At 37.3% G+C, this 16,041-nt stretch overlaps 1 protein-coding gene across 4 annotated transcripts in view; it reads left to right on the top strand.

The window, feature by feature from the left end:
• Window positions 1–16,041, top strand: part of DOCK10 (dedicator of cytokinesis 10) — a 280,494-nt gene that overhangs the window by 202,470 nt on the left and 61,983 nt on the right. For all 4 annotated transcript variants that reach the window (XM_008061036.1, XM_021713939.1, XM_021713938.1 and 1 more), the window contains exons 23-27: window positions 1,122–1,214; window positions 2,799–2,917; window positions 4,574–4,643; window positions 8,020–8,133; window positions 13,032–13,103. In XM_008061036.1, coding sequence (XP_008059227.1) covers window positions 1,122–1,214; window positions 2,799–2,917; window positions 4,574–4,643; window positions 8,020–8,133; window positions 13,032–13,103 — 468 coding nt within the window. The remainder of the gene's footprint in view (window positions 1–1,121; window positions 1,215–2,798; window positions 2,918–4,573; window positions 4,644–8,019; window positions 8,134–13,031; window positions 13,104–16,041) is intronic.

A 16,041-nucleotide genomic window follows, 5' to 3' on the forward strand; every position in this document is an offset into this window, starting at 1 on the left:
GATCAGAGTTCAAAAAAAACCTTTCCAATAAAAAACAAAAATAGATGATATTACTGAAGAGTTTTAGTAAGCATTGAAAAAAAGTGACTATGAATCCTTGTCAAATTTTTATAAACCTTGAAGAGAATGTAACACTCCCAAATTTATAAAGTCAGCATTACCCTAATACCAAAGCCAGATAATGTCATTACAAGAAAAGAATATTCCACACTCATATGTGAGATCAATATAAATACAAAAATACTCAATAGAATACTAGCTAACTGGATTTACCAGCACATTAAAATGATTATACACCATGATCAAGTGGAATATAATGAAAGAACACATATATGTATCAATGTATGAAAATCAGACAAAGTAGTATATCTCTGGATCTCTCTATCTCTCTATCTCTCTTTCTCTCTCTCTCTCTCTCTCTCTCTCTCTCACACACACACACACACACACACACACACACACACACAGCCACAGACCTGAGGAAAACCCAAGCTACAGATGCCCTTCTAGAATCATCAAATGTCAGAGAAACATTCAGAAGGTATCCTCCCTCAAATTGTCTATCTTGCTTCCTGACCGCATAACTCCTCTCTCAGCACAGAATTTAGAGACTTTCAAAGGTGCCATTCAGGAAATAGACTTAAAGTGTTAGAGGATCAGTTTTATCTCATGATGTCAGTTGTGGAGTTCCTAATGTGTGGCTAATTAAGGCATTTTAAGTCTAAAAATATCCCTATGCCTATTAAAGAGTACACATTTTCATGCATGTTAAGGACTATATATCTTGTGCATGTAAGGGTTTAGTAGAAGTCTATGGAAGAAGCGGTTGTAGAAAGATAAATGAAGAAAACTTTTTTTCAAAAAAGAGCACTGCAAATAATTCTCCAGCCACTGTCATATGACTGAGAAGGATAACGAGAGAAAGTGGACTTTGTAGTTCAGGTCAAGCATTCAGTAGGCCAGAATGTCCAGTGAGAATGAAAGCTTTGTCACTCTGACTTCTTAATAAAACACTTGCACTCCAAGTCATCGATCCTACAGAAATACTCACCTCTTATCCTGATGACTGTAACACAGTTTGTGTGTCATCAAAAATAAACTTTTTTTTTTTACTGTTCCAGGATCCACATGTGAATGCATTTTTTCAACAGTGCCAAAAAAGAGAAAAAGATATGTCTCAGTCATCTACCTCAAGTTTCATCCGCTCTTGTAAGGTAACATGACATGCAAGCAGTTTCAGTGGTCTCCAGGGGAAAAATGGTCAAGAGGCCTTTACATTTTCAACTGAGTAGCAAACTAAGGGGTGATTATTGTTGAATATTTTTAAATACCTTATCAATTCAGAGAGTAAATGATTTTATTTTACAATTCCTGGATGATTTCTGTCTATTGACTACAAAACAGGAAAGATATTCATTTTATTTCTAAATAAAAATGATTGAAAATCAGAATCAATTTATTTTAAATTAGTTAATTAAACGGCGAGTCCTTGGAACATTATCTCCATTTCTACATGTCATGCCAAATGCAGTGAAAAATAAGGCCAGATAAAGGTGAGCTGCAGTGTTCATATTCAGATTCTGAAAAATACTAGCAGAACTTGCTTTATATTTTCCTAATTTGTTTCTTTTTAATAAACAAATACTAATTGTATATATTGATCATGTACAGCATGATGTTTGGAAGTATGTATATGTTATACAATAAATTGAATTAATTAACAAAGTCATTATCTTACATATCTTTTTTGTGGTGAGAACACTTAATATGTACTCTGCTTATGTTGCACAATAAGTAAATTGAATTAATAACTAAATTCTAAGAATATAATACATTGTGATTCACTATAGTCACCTTGTTGTACAATAGATCTCTTGAATTTATTCCTCCTGAAATTTTGTATTATTTTACCAACATCTCCCCAACATGCACACCTCCCAAGCCCTGGTAACCACCATTCTACTTCCTCAACTCAGCTTTTTTAGATCCCACATATAAACGAGATCATGCATTATTTGTCTTTCTGGCTTATTTCTCTCAGCATAATGTCCTCTAAGTTCATCCATGTTGTTGCAAAATGACCTAATGTCCTTCTTTATTTAAAGCTAAATAGTATTTCATTGTGTGTATTACCACATTTACTTTATCTATTCATTCATTGATGGCCACTTAAGTTGATTCCATATCTTGGTTGTTGGAAATTAGTGCTTCAGTAAATATGGAAGTGCAGACATCTCTTCAACACACTGATCTCATTTTCTTTGGCTATATACACAGTAGTGGGATTACTGGATCATATGGTAATTCCCTTTTTAATTTTTTAGGGAAACTCAATACTGTTTTCCATAATGGCTGTACTAATTTACATTCCTACCAAAATTTCCTACCAACAATATACTAATGTTCCCTTTTCTTCACATCCTCACTAGCACTTATCATCTTTTGTCTTTTTGATAATAGCCATTCTAACAGATATAAGGTAATAGCTCATTGTGGTTTTCATTAGCACTTATCTGATGATTAGTGATGTTGAGCACTTTTTTATATACCTATCAGCCATTTGTATACTTCTTTTGAGAAATGTATATATCGGTCCTTTGCCCATTTTTTTTCTCTTTTACAAGAATTTAAGCTTTGTGGGTTATATCCAAAAAACCATTGCCCAGACCAATGTCATGGAGTTTTTCTATGTTTTCTTCTAGTAGTTTTACAGTGTCATGTCTTATGTTTAAGTCTTGAATCCAGATTGTATTTTAAATTTAATTGGTGTACTTTTGTTTTCTGCCAATTGACTACAGAACTTACTGAATGTGGAAAAGATTCATGCAATCATGAGTTTTCTGCCTGTAATCTTGAATCAACTCTTCAAGGTTCTGGTACAGAATGAGGCGGATGAAATAACAACAGCTGTCACCAGGTATCCATAACTCAGCATTGGGAGAAGAGAGTTTATAATCTGTGCTAACACAAAACCTTGATTGTAACTGAAGAGCTATCTACTATTGTCTGTTTACATTTTATTTGAACACATATCTCAAATTTAAGTATTTCTCACTCTTCAAGCATTACTTTTATCATGAAGAAAGTGTTATACCTCTTCTTTAACTTTTTAAGATTTTTATTTTGAGAGTATTTTGGATTTACAGGCAGTTGTAGGAAATAATAAGGAGAGATCCCATGTGCTCTTTATGTAGTTTACCCACTGGAAATATTTTCCATATAGATATGGAATCATACACTATGTAACTTTTTGGGATTAGCTTTTTCATCCAGCATAGACTCTGGAGATCCATCCAAAACATTGCGTTCACTTCTTTTAATTGAGCAGTATTCCATGATATGGGTGTACCACAGTGTGTTGAATAATTCATCTGTTGAAGAACATCTGTATTTTTTCCAGTTTTTCGGTTATTATGAATAAAGGTGCTATAAATACTTATACACAGGTTTTGTATAAATATGAGTCTTCATTTCCCTGAGATTAATGCCAAGGATTGCAGTTGCTGACTGGTAGGATAGTTGCATATATAATTTTTAAGAAACTGCCAAACTGTTTTTCCAGCTACAAGAATTTTTTTAATATTGAAATTTTTTCTTTAACTGCTCTCACTTTAAATTTAGCTATACTAAATTCTTCCAACATCTCTAATCTGGCTGGTGACTTTGGAAATCACAACTTCCTTTTTATAGTGATAGTGTTTGGGATTAATTATCTAATCCGATATTCCTGCTCATTTATTAAAAAAAAAAAAAAAAAAAAAACCTAATCATAGCATTCTGAGGAGAAAAGAATACTTTTGGCATTGAAATGTTTCCAGTATCTTTTTACTACACAGACATTTTATTGGTCTCTCTCAGAATGAAGGTTTTGCTTCATTTTTAAAATAGAGCTGTGAAATTCTGAAAAAAAAGTATCTCTAATAATTCCACAACCAGCCATCTCGGGACCTTAAGTGTGCCTTCAGCTGATGCTCTTTTCAGTATGAGTATGTGTGCCTGTGTTTTGGCCACTCCTAAATATCGCAACTGATGAATTTGTTGACATTCTGAGATACTCCTAAGCACTATAGCCATGGAGTAACCAATAGTGTTAATGTGAAAAAGTCAACCATCATTGCTACTAGAAACCCTAATCTAGTTAGAAAAAAACAAAACTACACCTTAACCTAATTACTTTTTCCAAAAGCATATGTAGTGCCTAATTTGGAAAGCAAGCCCTTTTTAAAATGGTACTAAAATCATCCCCTTTCCAAAAAGATGACATCAACAAATGCACATAATTAGCATATTTGGCTTGGGCAAAAAGTCATCAATGTGATATTACACCCATAAGACATTACTTATATCTTAGTGTGTAGACGTTTCAAGGTTGGAAATGGCCAATAAATCTTATACATATTAAATACCCAATATTGAGGGACGAGGAGGATGAGAAAGGTATTTGACACTGGTTCACTCAATCATTCATTCAGTTACTACTGAATACCTCATTTACCAAAAACTCCAGTGACAAACTAAAATGGGATTTTTCTGCCTTGTCCAGAAAGACCACTGACCAGCTTTGCTTTCCCAGGGTCCTGACTGACATTGTGGCCAAGTGCCATGAGGAGCAACTAGACCACTCTGTCCAGTCATATATTAAGGTATGAAATTGCGTCTTGGACATCGGTCATATCCCCTTGTGCTGTGTGGCTTGTTTCATTTTCTGTCTGCAATAAGTGGAAAGTTTTCTCCCTGTAGCTGAGCAGTGCCCACCACAGTAATGTCAGAAATTCCCCTTAGCTACTTAGAATTTTGTCTCTTTGTATTAATGGGCTAAATGAATTTTGTAAATGTGTAAAAAGTGTGTACATGTGCAAATGCATATTTATGGGGGAGAGAGAGGAAAGAACAGGACAGAGTAGAAAACTAAAATACTGTCCTTTTGAAGTCAACACTACAAATAAATGGAATTCCTGTGTTAATTTAAAGAAGACCTTCCTATTGGTTTGTAGAATGCTCTGTGTTTCTTCTGTAACGTTTTCTTAGCTCTTTTTATTGTTTTCTCAGGCATTATTTCATTTTCCCAGTTACTGTATATTTGTACCTGCTTCTGGTATGTTAAGTCCTTTATCTTCTGGCATGAACCACTTGCCCATTCCATCAGTGTGCACTGCTTCTTCCAGTGTCCTATGTCAAGTGTTCACTCGGAGATGTTTATATTCTCATTTCCAGTTGGCCTGTGGATTAATGCCAGTGAACTTGGGATGATGTTTGCACTTTCAGAGTCCCTACCTAAATACCATTCTCTTTCATGAAAAAAAAGAACGCATTCAAAGATACATAACAGTATCTTAAATTACTTTATAGTATATAGAGGATTTGAATTTCTGTTTTTAATACATAAATTAAATCTTCTTGAAACATGGATATTTTAATCAAAAGAATATATACTATTTATATATGGATAGATATATACCCATGTATTCTAGATGTCTAGAAAGGTAACTAGAGAAGAGTTTAGGTCTTTTGTGCAAGAAATTTGTTTATTAATAATAATAATAATAATGTTTCCATAAAAAGAATTAACTAGAAATCGCATTCTGGAGCGAACCCCTCTGAAATTCCATCTGTAAGGAAATTTTTCTCATTGCAGTTTTATACCTATATATTTTCTAGCTGCCAGAAATATTGAGTGCCTTCCCAAATACTAAAACATGAGTATGTGCCCTTTTTAGAAATATCCCATAGCCCAAAAATAGCCGGTTACTTCACAATAATCTTCCTACAGTATAATTTTACCTATAAGATCCATATCTCAATTGCAGAAAACCAGTTTCACCTAAAAATGCCATTTTAGTTTGCTCTTAACTTAAGTTTGGGTCATGGCTTAGTTTTATATCATATTGATGAATTTACCATTCAACAGAATCAGCTGAGATTGTTCATCTTCTCAACGCTTACCTCAATTTTCCATTTCAATCTTTAGAAAGATTGAAAAGAAAAATATTTCTGTCCATCTTACATACCAGCATCTCCATTTAAACACATGTTATTTTTCTCATTTCAGTGGAAACATTGAAAATTATATTAAGAATCATCTGATGTTCTATTTTTGTGCTAACCAAGGCTAGTTCCCTATGAGTACCTCAAATCACAGACTCTCTATCTGTGATGCTCTTGGAGAGATCCTGGTATGGCCTTTATTTCAAGGTATCTGAAATACCCTGATAAGACCATTTTATCTTATGATATAGGTAATTATTTATTTAGTTTGCTTTGAAGTGATTCAATTCCAGAAATATGTGGAATTTCATGCTGATGTTAATAACAATTCCTTATGTTATATGAGAATCTATTTTAACATATCCCAAACTAATACCTCCTAATTAATAGAATCGATTTGCATTTTACTCTGGAAAAAGCACTAGCAAGTAAGAGACTAGATTCTAGTCCAGATTAAATAGTTAACTGAAAAAATCAACCTCTCTGAACCTGTTTTCTCCTTTGTGACATGAGATGGACTAACCAAAGAAACATTCAGCTCTGTGATTCTGTGATCTAACTCTTGTTGCACTCTTGTTGCAGCCTGGCCTTGACCAAACAATCTGATTATATTTACTGTAGGTGAGAAAAATTATTTTGTAACAAATAGCTAGAGATTAAACCCTATACCAAGGAGTATAGTGAAAGTTGATAGGCTGGTACCAATATATGCTTAAAATATCCTTGAAGGATGTGATAATCAATGGTAATTTATATTTATTCAGAAGTAAATTAAACACCATTTCAAGTTCAGTGGTGCTAAATGCTGCTAACTCACTCCATCTATGATATCCAAAATGCACACATACACCATGTCTTTTTCAAAGATGTGTCTAAAGTCAAGCTAATTAAATGCTATGGTTTACAGTGATTTGTAGCACTGTAGACAGATTCTAGTTAAAAATAACAATATTCAAGCCTTAACAAAGAGGCTTATCAAGAAAATTAATACTTGGGGGTTAAATAATTGTGCATGGGATTGGATAGTTGGTGATGACATTACCTCATCTGAGGCATAATCCATGAGAAAGAAAAATCATATTACTCTTGATTTTATCTAGTTTCATGCATTCATTAGCTTCATTTTTCTCCCTTGGACTGAGTGTGAAGAAGTCAAATCTCACCAAGACAACTTAGGGGCCCATGTGCTTGCTATGCAAAGTTCAAATAAATGGTTATAGATCCCAAAGCAAATGTGCCTCTCTTTTGAGCCACTTTCTTGCCTGCCTTCACTCTCTACTACAGTGAAGTCTGAATGGTGAATATTATGTAGAAATGCCCTTACTTAAGGCAAACTCAACGTATAGGTAAAATACTATAATTCAATAATAAGCATTTCATATTTAAAATATAGGTATGTGTATAAATTGATGTGTTATTATTAAAATATATGAAGAAATACTGAAAACTAGCCATTACATGCACTCAGCAGTACATGCCAAACCAATCTTCAATGGAAAAAGAAAATAAACAGCCTTTGTTATCTTACCGATGGCCAATGTCCATGAACCCCTTGATAGCTGTGTCTAAGCATGGGATGGCAAAGTCTGGGCTTCTGGGGAGCTCACCCATTGGCCTCTGGAAGGCACCTGCTTCCCCACTTGGCTATTTGAGTGGGTGCTCTACCCTTTCAGGATGAAGAATTGCTACCATGCCACCTGTTACCAGTGGAAAGAAGAAGGGGAATATGTCCTAAGTAGGTGGGTCAAAACCCTCCATATTTCCTTGAATCTGCTAAATGGCTCTCTGGCTCTTTATCTTGATTACTACACAAAGAGTTTCAAGAAGAGCTTAGGTGAGCAAAGCTCTACCTGTGCAAAGCCCTAAATAGGACCAGGTGTGTACTATGCTTATCATCGGGCCCTCATTTATTTTATGACAAAATCTCACATGAGCAGATAGATAACTTTGAGTTGTAAGTTATTCAGGCAATGTCGTTTTTGAAGCTCTGTTTTTAAAGTATTTAACTTTATTCACTTTTTGGGTTTTCTTCAGTTCGTATTCAAAACCAGGGCATGCAAGGAGAGAACTATACATGAGGAACTGGTTAAAAATGTGACTGGACTTTTGAAATCAAATGATTCAACAACTGTAAAGCATGTCCTTAAGGTAAAGAATTTAAATATAGTCTTTTAATTGTTAGCACTAAGGATGGATTGTGCTATCCCGAAAGGTGATTAGGATTCATTCATTTTCATAGATCATTTCTCTTATAGTTTCTGGCATAAGCTTCAAAATTGAAACTTAGCATATCAAAATCTTAAACAAAGCAGATTTATGTCAATATAGAAAAAAAGTAGAATGGACCCAAGTTAAGTGTTTTGGCCTAAAGGCAGAATGAATGACTATTTAAATTGACCTAAAACATTCAAAAATGCTAAATATGGCACAAATAAGTTTTGTTGGATTTTTAGCCACAGGAAGAGGAAAAATACCAAGGAAAGAATTAATGATGTTGTATTAATGAATATACTGACATTAATGGAGTAACTGCTACTTTTTGGCCCTGAAAACTTGAAGCACATTCATTGGTAGAAACATTAAAAAGAGATGCTGAGAAACTTATAAAAAGATAACTGTAAATTATTATAGAATCATGAATTTGGTTCCAAGATAAATGTAATTCTCTATTATGATTTGATAGATAAACAGTTGATTAGTGAATAGCTAGAAAGATAAACCAGGATCACTAAACCTCAACATGAGTTCACGAATATCAAGTTATCCTTGGTCATGCAATTTGGTTGCTTGAATTAACCTTGTGAGTATATTCAATCTGTTTCTTCAACGGATATATTCTGTTTGCCTCCCATGTGACAGGCACAGTCCTAGCCACTGGGGTTGCATCAGATAGCAAAATAAAGGTCTCTGCCCTTGGTGAGCTAACAATCTACTGGAGGATAGAAACAATAAACTATAGATATAGTTTTAAATATATATAATGTATGTTAGAAGGCAAGAAGTAGTATTGGAAAAAATGTGTAGAGCAGTAAGAACTGGGAACTGGAGGTGCCAAAGGTGCACAGTGAGATGTAAAGTTTTAAATAGAGAGTCAGGATGGTTCTCATGGAGAAAGTAATTCCTGAGCGAAAAATGTGAAGTAGGTGAGAGAGCTGGCTATGGGGGAGTTTAGAGGGAAGGACCTGAGTAAAGTTATCAGGCAGCATGTTGGGGTGTCTGAAGGAGACAGGGAGGCCACTGTAGCTGGAACTGAGCAGGACCGGAAGAGAGATGTGAGATAAATCAGGGAAACCATGGGAGGTTTGGTAGGTGGCGTAGACCATGTGGGCCTCTGCAAGGGTTTGGTTTCTACTCAGAGCACAGCGGGCGTTCCTGGAGGGTTTTGAGCAGAGATGTGATATGAGCTGACCTTGCTTTAAAAGGATCCCTCTGAGTGTTGTGTTGAGAATTGACCACAGTGGGGTGAAAGTGAAGACAGGAACTATTCGAAGGGCTGTTGGTGAAGCAGTGTCCTCGGGGGAGAGTTGGTGTTCAGTTAAAAGACATGAAGGGAACGCTCAGAAGAGAAGTTGAGTCTTCAGGAGATTTTACTAAGGGTGGACCGTGCACTCCAGAGGGTATGGAAAGTGGCTCGTAGGAGATTGGAGGCAGTGGGATGGACAGATTAACAAGGGAATATATGGAGCCGGCAGAGACCCAGGGCAGGAGAGGAGTCAAGGCTTTATCTGTCATCAGACATAAACAGAGAAAAAAGCTCATTACTATTAGTCCTGGTAGATTCGGAGAAAATAGTGGAGGAAGACCAGAGTGTGGAAGGGTGGAGAGTGGTAACAGTCTGTTGAATTAAGAGACAAAATTTATGGATGGATTTGGAGTCGATCATACTCAGTGATTTATCATAAAAACAAAGAACTGAGTTCCATATGTTCTCACTCATAAATGGACCTTGAACAATTAAAATGCTATAAGGAAGTGATTGGTAGTAGTGGAAAACAGTTGGGGGGGTGGGATTGGCAGTTGAGGGAAACTGCTCAGGGAGGGAAGGGCATACCTCATCAACAAGAGTACCTGCATGATTGATGTTTATATACCTAACCCTGAATTAGACCCCACATCTCTATAATAAATAAATAAATTAATTAATTAATTAAAAAGAGACGACAGATAGAACATTTCATATAATAGCTAAAAATGTTCTTTTGGACAACATGGAGGAGAGAGTATTGCAGCAGTGTGCCTTGGGTTAACCAATGTTCTTAACAACATAAGTTTCACTCTCAACACCAGGTAGTCATCTCAATTTCTTTTTAATGAGAATTGACCACTTCATTAAGCCAGAGCTGCCCCTTAAAAACATCAACCTTTTTCTTCCTCGTCTGAGTCAGTTCTCTGGAGTTAGGACTATGTACTCAAACAGTTCATAACAGCATTGTTTGTGTCCACTTAAAACAGGATATAATCCAAATGTCCACTGACAATAGAGCAGATAAGTAGAGCACATGTGATTATGCATGCGACGTGGTGACAACATAGGACTCTCAGTTGCATGCCTCAAGATAAATGAACAGTAGAACAGTATTTGTTGAATGAAAAAGGCAGTCTCAGAAGAATATATTCAGGATGAGGTTCTGTTTATATGAAGTTCAGAAGCCAGAAGAACTGAATATCCCTTCCGTGTATAATTATTGGCTGCAAAATTATGAAGTAAAGCACGGGCATGATTAGCACAAAATTCAAAACTGTTATCTGTGGCAGAAGTGGTCAGGAGGAGAGGATGAGGGAGGTGCGTTCTTGACAGTACAAGTGGGACCTCATCAAACTGAAAAACTTCTGCAAAGCAAAAGAAACCATCAAGAGTGGGGAGACAGCCCACAGAATGGGAAGAAATATTTGCCGACTGTACATCTGGCAAAGGCCTAACATCCAACATCTACAAAGAATTCAAATGTACCGAAAGAAAAAAACAAACAACCCTATTAAAAAGTAGGCAAAAAATATGAATAGACACTTCCCAGAAGAAGACATATGAACAGTCAAGACACATGAAAAAATGCTCAACCTTACTAATTATCAAAGAAATGCAAATTAACCACACTGAGATACCACCTAACTCCAGTAAAGATGGACATCATCAATAACAAAAAATGACAGTTGCTTGAGAGGATGCGGGGAAAAGGGCATGCTTCTACACTGTTGGTGGGGGTGTAAACTAGTACAACCTCTGTGAAAAACAGTATGGTGATTTCTAAAAGATCTAAAAATCAACATTACATGCAACCCAGCAATCCCCCTTCTAGAAAGATACCCAGAGGAACTCAAATCACTCTCTAAAAAAGATACCTGCACACTCATATTTACTGCAGCGTTATTAACTCACAATGGCAAAAAACATGGAAGCAACTGTGCTGCCCACTGAAAGTGGACTGCATAAAGAAAATACATCTATATGATGGGATATTACACAGCATAAGGAAAAACAAAATTATGAGCTCTATCGCAGAAACAAAGCTCTGAGTACTACATGTACATACTCATAAGCGGACCCTGAACATTTATCATAATACTATAAAAAAGGAATTGGCAGTAGCGGGACACTGCCGGGTGGGGGACAGGGGGACGGTACATAACATCAATAAGGGTACCTGATCTCAAGCCAGGTGAAGTGAGGACCAACAGGAGGCCCAAACATTATCTGTACAATGACCACTCATGTACCTAATCCTGAATTGTACCCCACATCTTTAAAATATATATATAAGTATATATACAATAACTTTTTTGTAGCTGAGATAAGTATCACCCTTAGACCTAAGAAAGAGAGGCATCCTTCCTGGGTTGTGCTTTGGTCTTCTCCAACTGCACCCATCCTTATAGGCTAAGGTATGAGAGTAACTAGGAGAACAAGCCCACCAGCAGCCACTACCTCTTCCTCTGGATCTGTAAGGAACCCCAGGAGCCCCTGCATCTAGGGCTTAGCAGCTGATTCCAGGGCCAGCTTAGAACTCTTTCCCAAGTGTATTCTCCAGAGAGCAGACTGTAGACCCTGAGGAGGAGTTATCTGTTGCATATAGGAGGGCCAGGTTGCAGACAGCATGTGGATACATAGGCTAACCAGTCATATATGCACACCAGACTCCTCAAGGTAGAGGACAGAGCCTTGAGCAAGAAACTAGAGAGTAGGCCAGGGCCCTGCTCACCCCAGATCCCCACATCCTGATGCAGCACTCCAAAGTGTTATGAAGTTACATTTGTCAAGGTAGGAGGATCAAACATTTTATTTCATACTTTGTCAGTTTGACTTCCAACTTATAAATATGTAGACAAATGTCCTTCCATTTTTACTGTCACCTCTAGTCCTTGAAATTTTAAGGAGTTGCAATGATGTATTTCAGTATAAAAATTTTGTTTAGTGGCTCAGCCTGTAATCCCCAGCACTTTGGAAGGCCGAGGTGAGTGGATTGCCTGAGCCCACGGGTTTGAGACCCACCCAGGCAACTCAGCGAGCCCTCGTCTCTACAATAAATCAAAAATTAGCCAAGCATAGTAGTGCACGCCTATAGTTCTGGCTTCTTGGAAGGCTGAGGTAGAAAGATTGCTGGAGCCCAGCAGGTCGAGGTTGCGGTGGCTGGGAACATGCCACTGCAGTCCAGTCTGGCGACAGAGTGAGACTCCAACTTAAAAAAATAAAAATAAAAAAGTTTGTTTAGTTTTGTTTAACTATGTGAAACAAATAGAACATCCCATGAATAAATATTTTATAAAATAATTGTTCAGTCCATCATGTCAAATAAACTGATAACTTGTTTTAGTTTAATTCTTTTTTGAGATGATTGAGAAACTAAATTGTCTGACATTTACTTTTACCATTAGAACTTTTATAAAAATTTTCCTACCTAATGAAGAATATATTATTGCTCTAATTTATTTAGTTTAAAAGAATACATTTTAAGATAAAATGTTTATAATATTACATATTGCAAATAGCATAATTATTATTATTTTATCAAAGGATAATAAAATTCTTATTGCCTTTTTTATCCTAACAGCATTCCTGGTTTTTCTTTGCTATTATCCTAAAATCAATGGCACAGCACTTAATTGACACAAACAAAATTCAGGTAAGAACATAGATAATATAGTTTTGTAATATCCAACAATTATGCTAATAAATATGTGTTCATTAATTCCATTTTATTTACTTTGTAAACCTTAGCAATTTATGTTATTTGCTATTAAGTAGGATAAACGATTGTGTGTGTCAGTACAGGCCTTTCAGAAGCAGATGCCAGGACAAAATTGGAAGTGCAAAGGATTTATCAGAGCTATAAAGAATAAAAGGGACAGGAAAAAGGAATAGGAAGATCTGATACTTGTGAAAGAAAAAGAGGAAGTAAAGAGGATTGACTAGAAAGAACCCTGCAGTGAGAAAGTTTTAGATGGGCCCATAGGCAGTCTCAGAGCAAGGAATGTTCATTTGAGGAGCCCTGCCTTGGCAAGTTGCCTGGCTCCAGGACCTCTGCAAGATCCATCAAGACTGGGAGCAGCCTAGAGAGAGTGTAGCCTTGGCATGAATGCTGGAGCTGATCCCAAGATACAGGACCTCTCTACCTCCTCCTAATAGATTGTCTTGAAGGAACACCTCAGCCATGCATATTCATATTCCCATATTCATGGCTGCCACAGTCCACAGTTGGCATGACATATTGCACATGTTCATGAATCTGCTCCTCCACAGTTCCCATGAGCATCTATCCCTGAAAGGAAGTTTAGAATAGGGATTAACACAGCCCCTATAAAGGCAGTTGATCTCCTCAGGGGCCTACAGACACTCATCATCTCCCGCCCCTACTATCCATTCTAGATTTCTCTCACTCTGGCTAGCAGCTCTGAAGGTCTTGGTGACTCACTTGGTGGTGTCACTCAAACCCTCACTCCAGAGTGGTCTCAACTCTGGACATCCTACTCTACTCACGCCACGGCTGCTACATATGGCCATTCATAGTTACAATTGGCTATGGAAGACCCAGAAGCAACCAGGAAGCTCTCCTGAGTTTCACAAGTATTTCTCCCAGCTCCCATTGAGAATAAGACCAAGAGGAGATCCCTGACACTGCCCTTCTTCTACCAGTAAAGTAAATCAGAACAATACTACACAGAGTGAGGATGGTGAGATTAGTGATATCATTTTGATTTATTCTTTTGATGGGGCAGAGGCAGTATCAGAAGTTCCCACTTAGCATTCCCCACTAGGAAAGCTCCACAGGCCAAGCTCTTAGTTCAAGGTTACTCTAGTGCCAGTATTTCAATACAGCTTATACATTTGGGACAAGGTAAATGACTACCGGGTAGATCTTTGAACCTAGTGAACCTATTGTTAACAGAACTTTAGCAGGACTCTATTTCTAATCTCTATATCCCTATTCTAGCAGAATGGTCATGGTCATGCTTTTGGTTTCTAAATGTCAATATCAATTCAGATTCTATGTTCAACAGTCCTTGAAATACCTGAGTATTCTCTTATTCCCAGTATATAATAGCTTGAGTAAGTGGCTCTTTGAAGGCCCTTTGAAGAGGAACTGATAGCATCATTACAGTATGCACTACTGCAGTGTTGCTAGGGGCTTTCTTTTATGGACCCTGCCACCTCTTCAGTCAATGTGTACCAGATCATGTCCTGGAACAGAGAAAGGAATTATGACTTTTTATTGGAGTGAACATTTTCAACTTCCGGTTGTCCATTCTTGCTTTTTTTGTGCATATGAAGTACCGCCATTGTTGGTTGCTGTCTGTTTTGCCCTAGGGATTCCATGCATTGATAACCAGCTCTCCAACTCTCTGAGAGTCAATTCCCCTTGGCTATTTCCAGTCTTGTCATTTGTGATGATAATTGCAGCCCCCTGGCTCCTGGAAATTAAGTATAGCACAAAGACCCCTCGTCCACATGGCTATTAAGGAGCCAAAGCTATCACTGGTTCTTTTGCCTACAGATGGGAGACACCACCGATCTTCTTAGTGTCATCATCCCCAGCACCTTCTTGATGGCTTTGGTGCATGATGTGACTTCTGAGTCTTTCTGGGGATCTTGATGCTCTGATGGGTTTTGGTCTCAATTAGTAGTCATTCTTGCATGTCCCCTTCCTTCCATCTCTCTATTTTTTCCTCTATCTTCTGCCAGGACAACTCAGACATTTTCATTTTGCTTAAAGTAGGCCATCTCCAGGATATTAAGAGGTACCCTAACAGTGAGTTGCCCTCTTCTGAAGTCTTATTTGACCCCATTGCTGGAAAAGCACCTCCATGTCAATTGATTCTAAGTTATCCACCTTTACTTTCTGGTCCCCCTGATCAAAGATTCTCAATGCCCAATCTCAGAGGTACTCCCCTTGCTTCTTTACAAGCCCTTGGTAATATATTATCTTTCCTACTTTATTAGACCCAGAAGGTCCACAACTGGGTGACCTTAGGATTTAATCCCCATTACTGCCCTATCACTACAAGAGATGGGACAACTCTTCAAGGGTTCGACTATTTCCTTGCAAGGAATAGGAGAAGTGCTGACTCTTGATAGAGAAGGATTACACTTCTACTAGCTTTGAGGGTTCAGAGAGCCACTGCTTCGGATCATCCATCCAGAGGCCCCCATTCGAGTTTTCAGGCCCCAGGTCTTTCCAATCATTGCCTTGACTTTAGTGTGACAAAAATGCCTTGCTGGACCTTGAATTGTCTCTGGAGTTCCATATCTCTTAACTCATAAGTCCGTAGTTGTTTTTCACATGCATCTGCTCTTCTACTTTGGGAGACAAGAGCCTCCTGTCTGGGAGGATGAGAAAATCTAACACAAAGATAAGAATGATTCATATCTCTCTGTCATTAAGCTGTGTTGGGGTCAAGAAATCTTACCGTTGTAATCCCTGCTCTGACACTAACATGTTAGATGATAAAAATGACATTTAACATCTCAGAGCCTATTTTCTCATCTCTAAACAGAGTGCATTCAACTAAACTTCTCTTCTAGTTCTGAATATCAGTAAGTATCTGCTCATATAGATAGGTCAC

The sequence above is a fragment of the Carlito syrichta genome, unplaced genomic scaffold, assembly GCF_000164805.1.
Source record: "Carlito syrichta isolate Samal-C Ts95f unplaced genomic scaffold, Tarsius_syrichta-2.0.1 Scaffold304926, whole genome shotgun sequence".
Taxonomy (NCBI): Eukaryota; Metazoa; Chordata; class Mammalia; order Primates; family Tarsiidae; genus Carlito; species Carlito syrichta.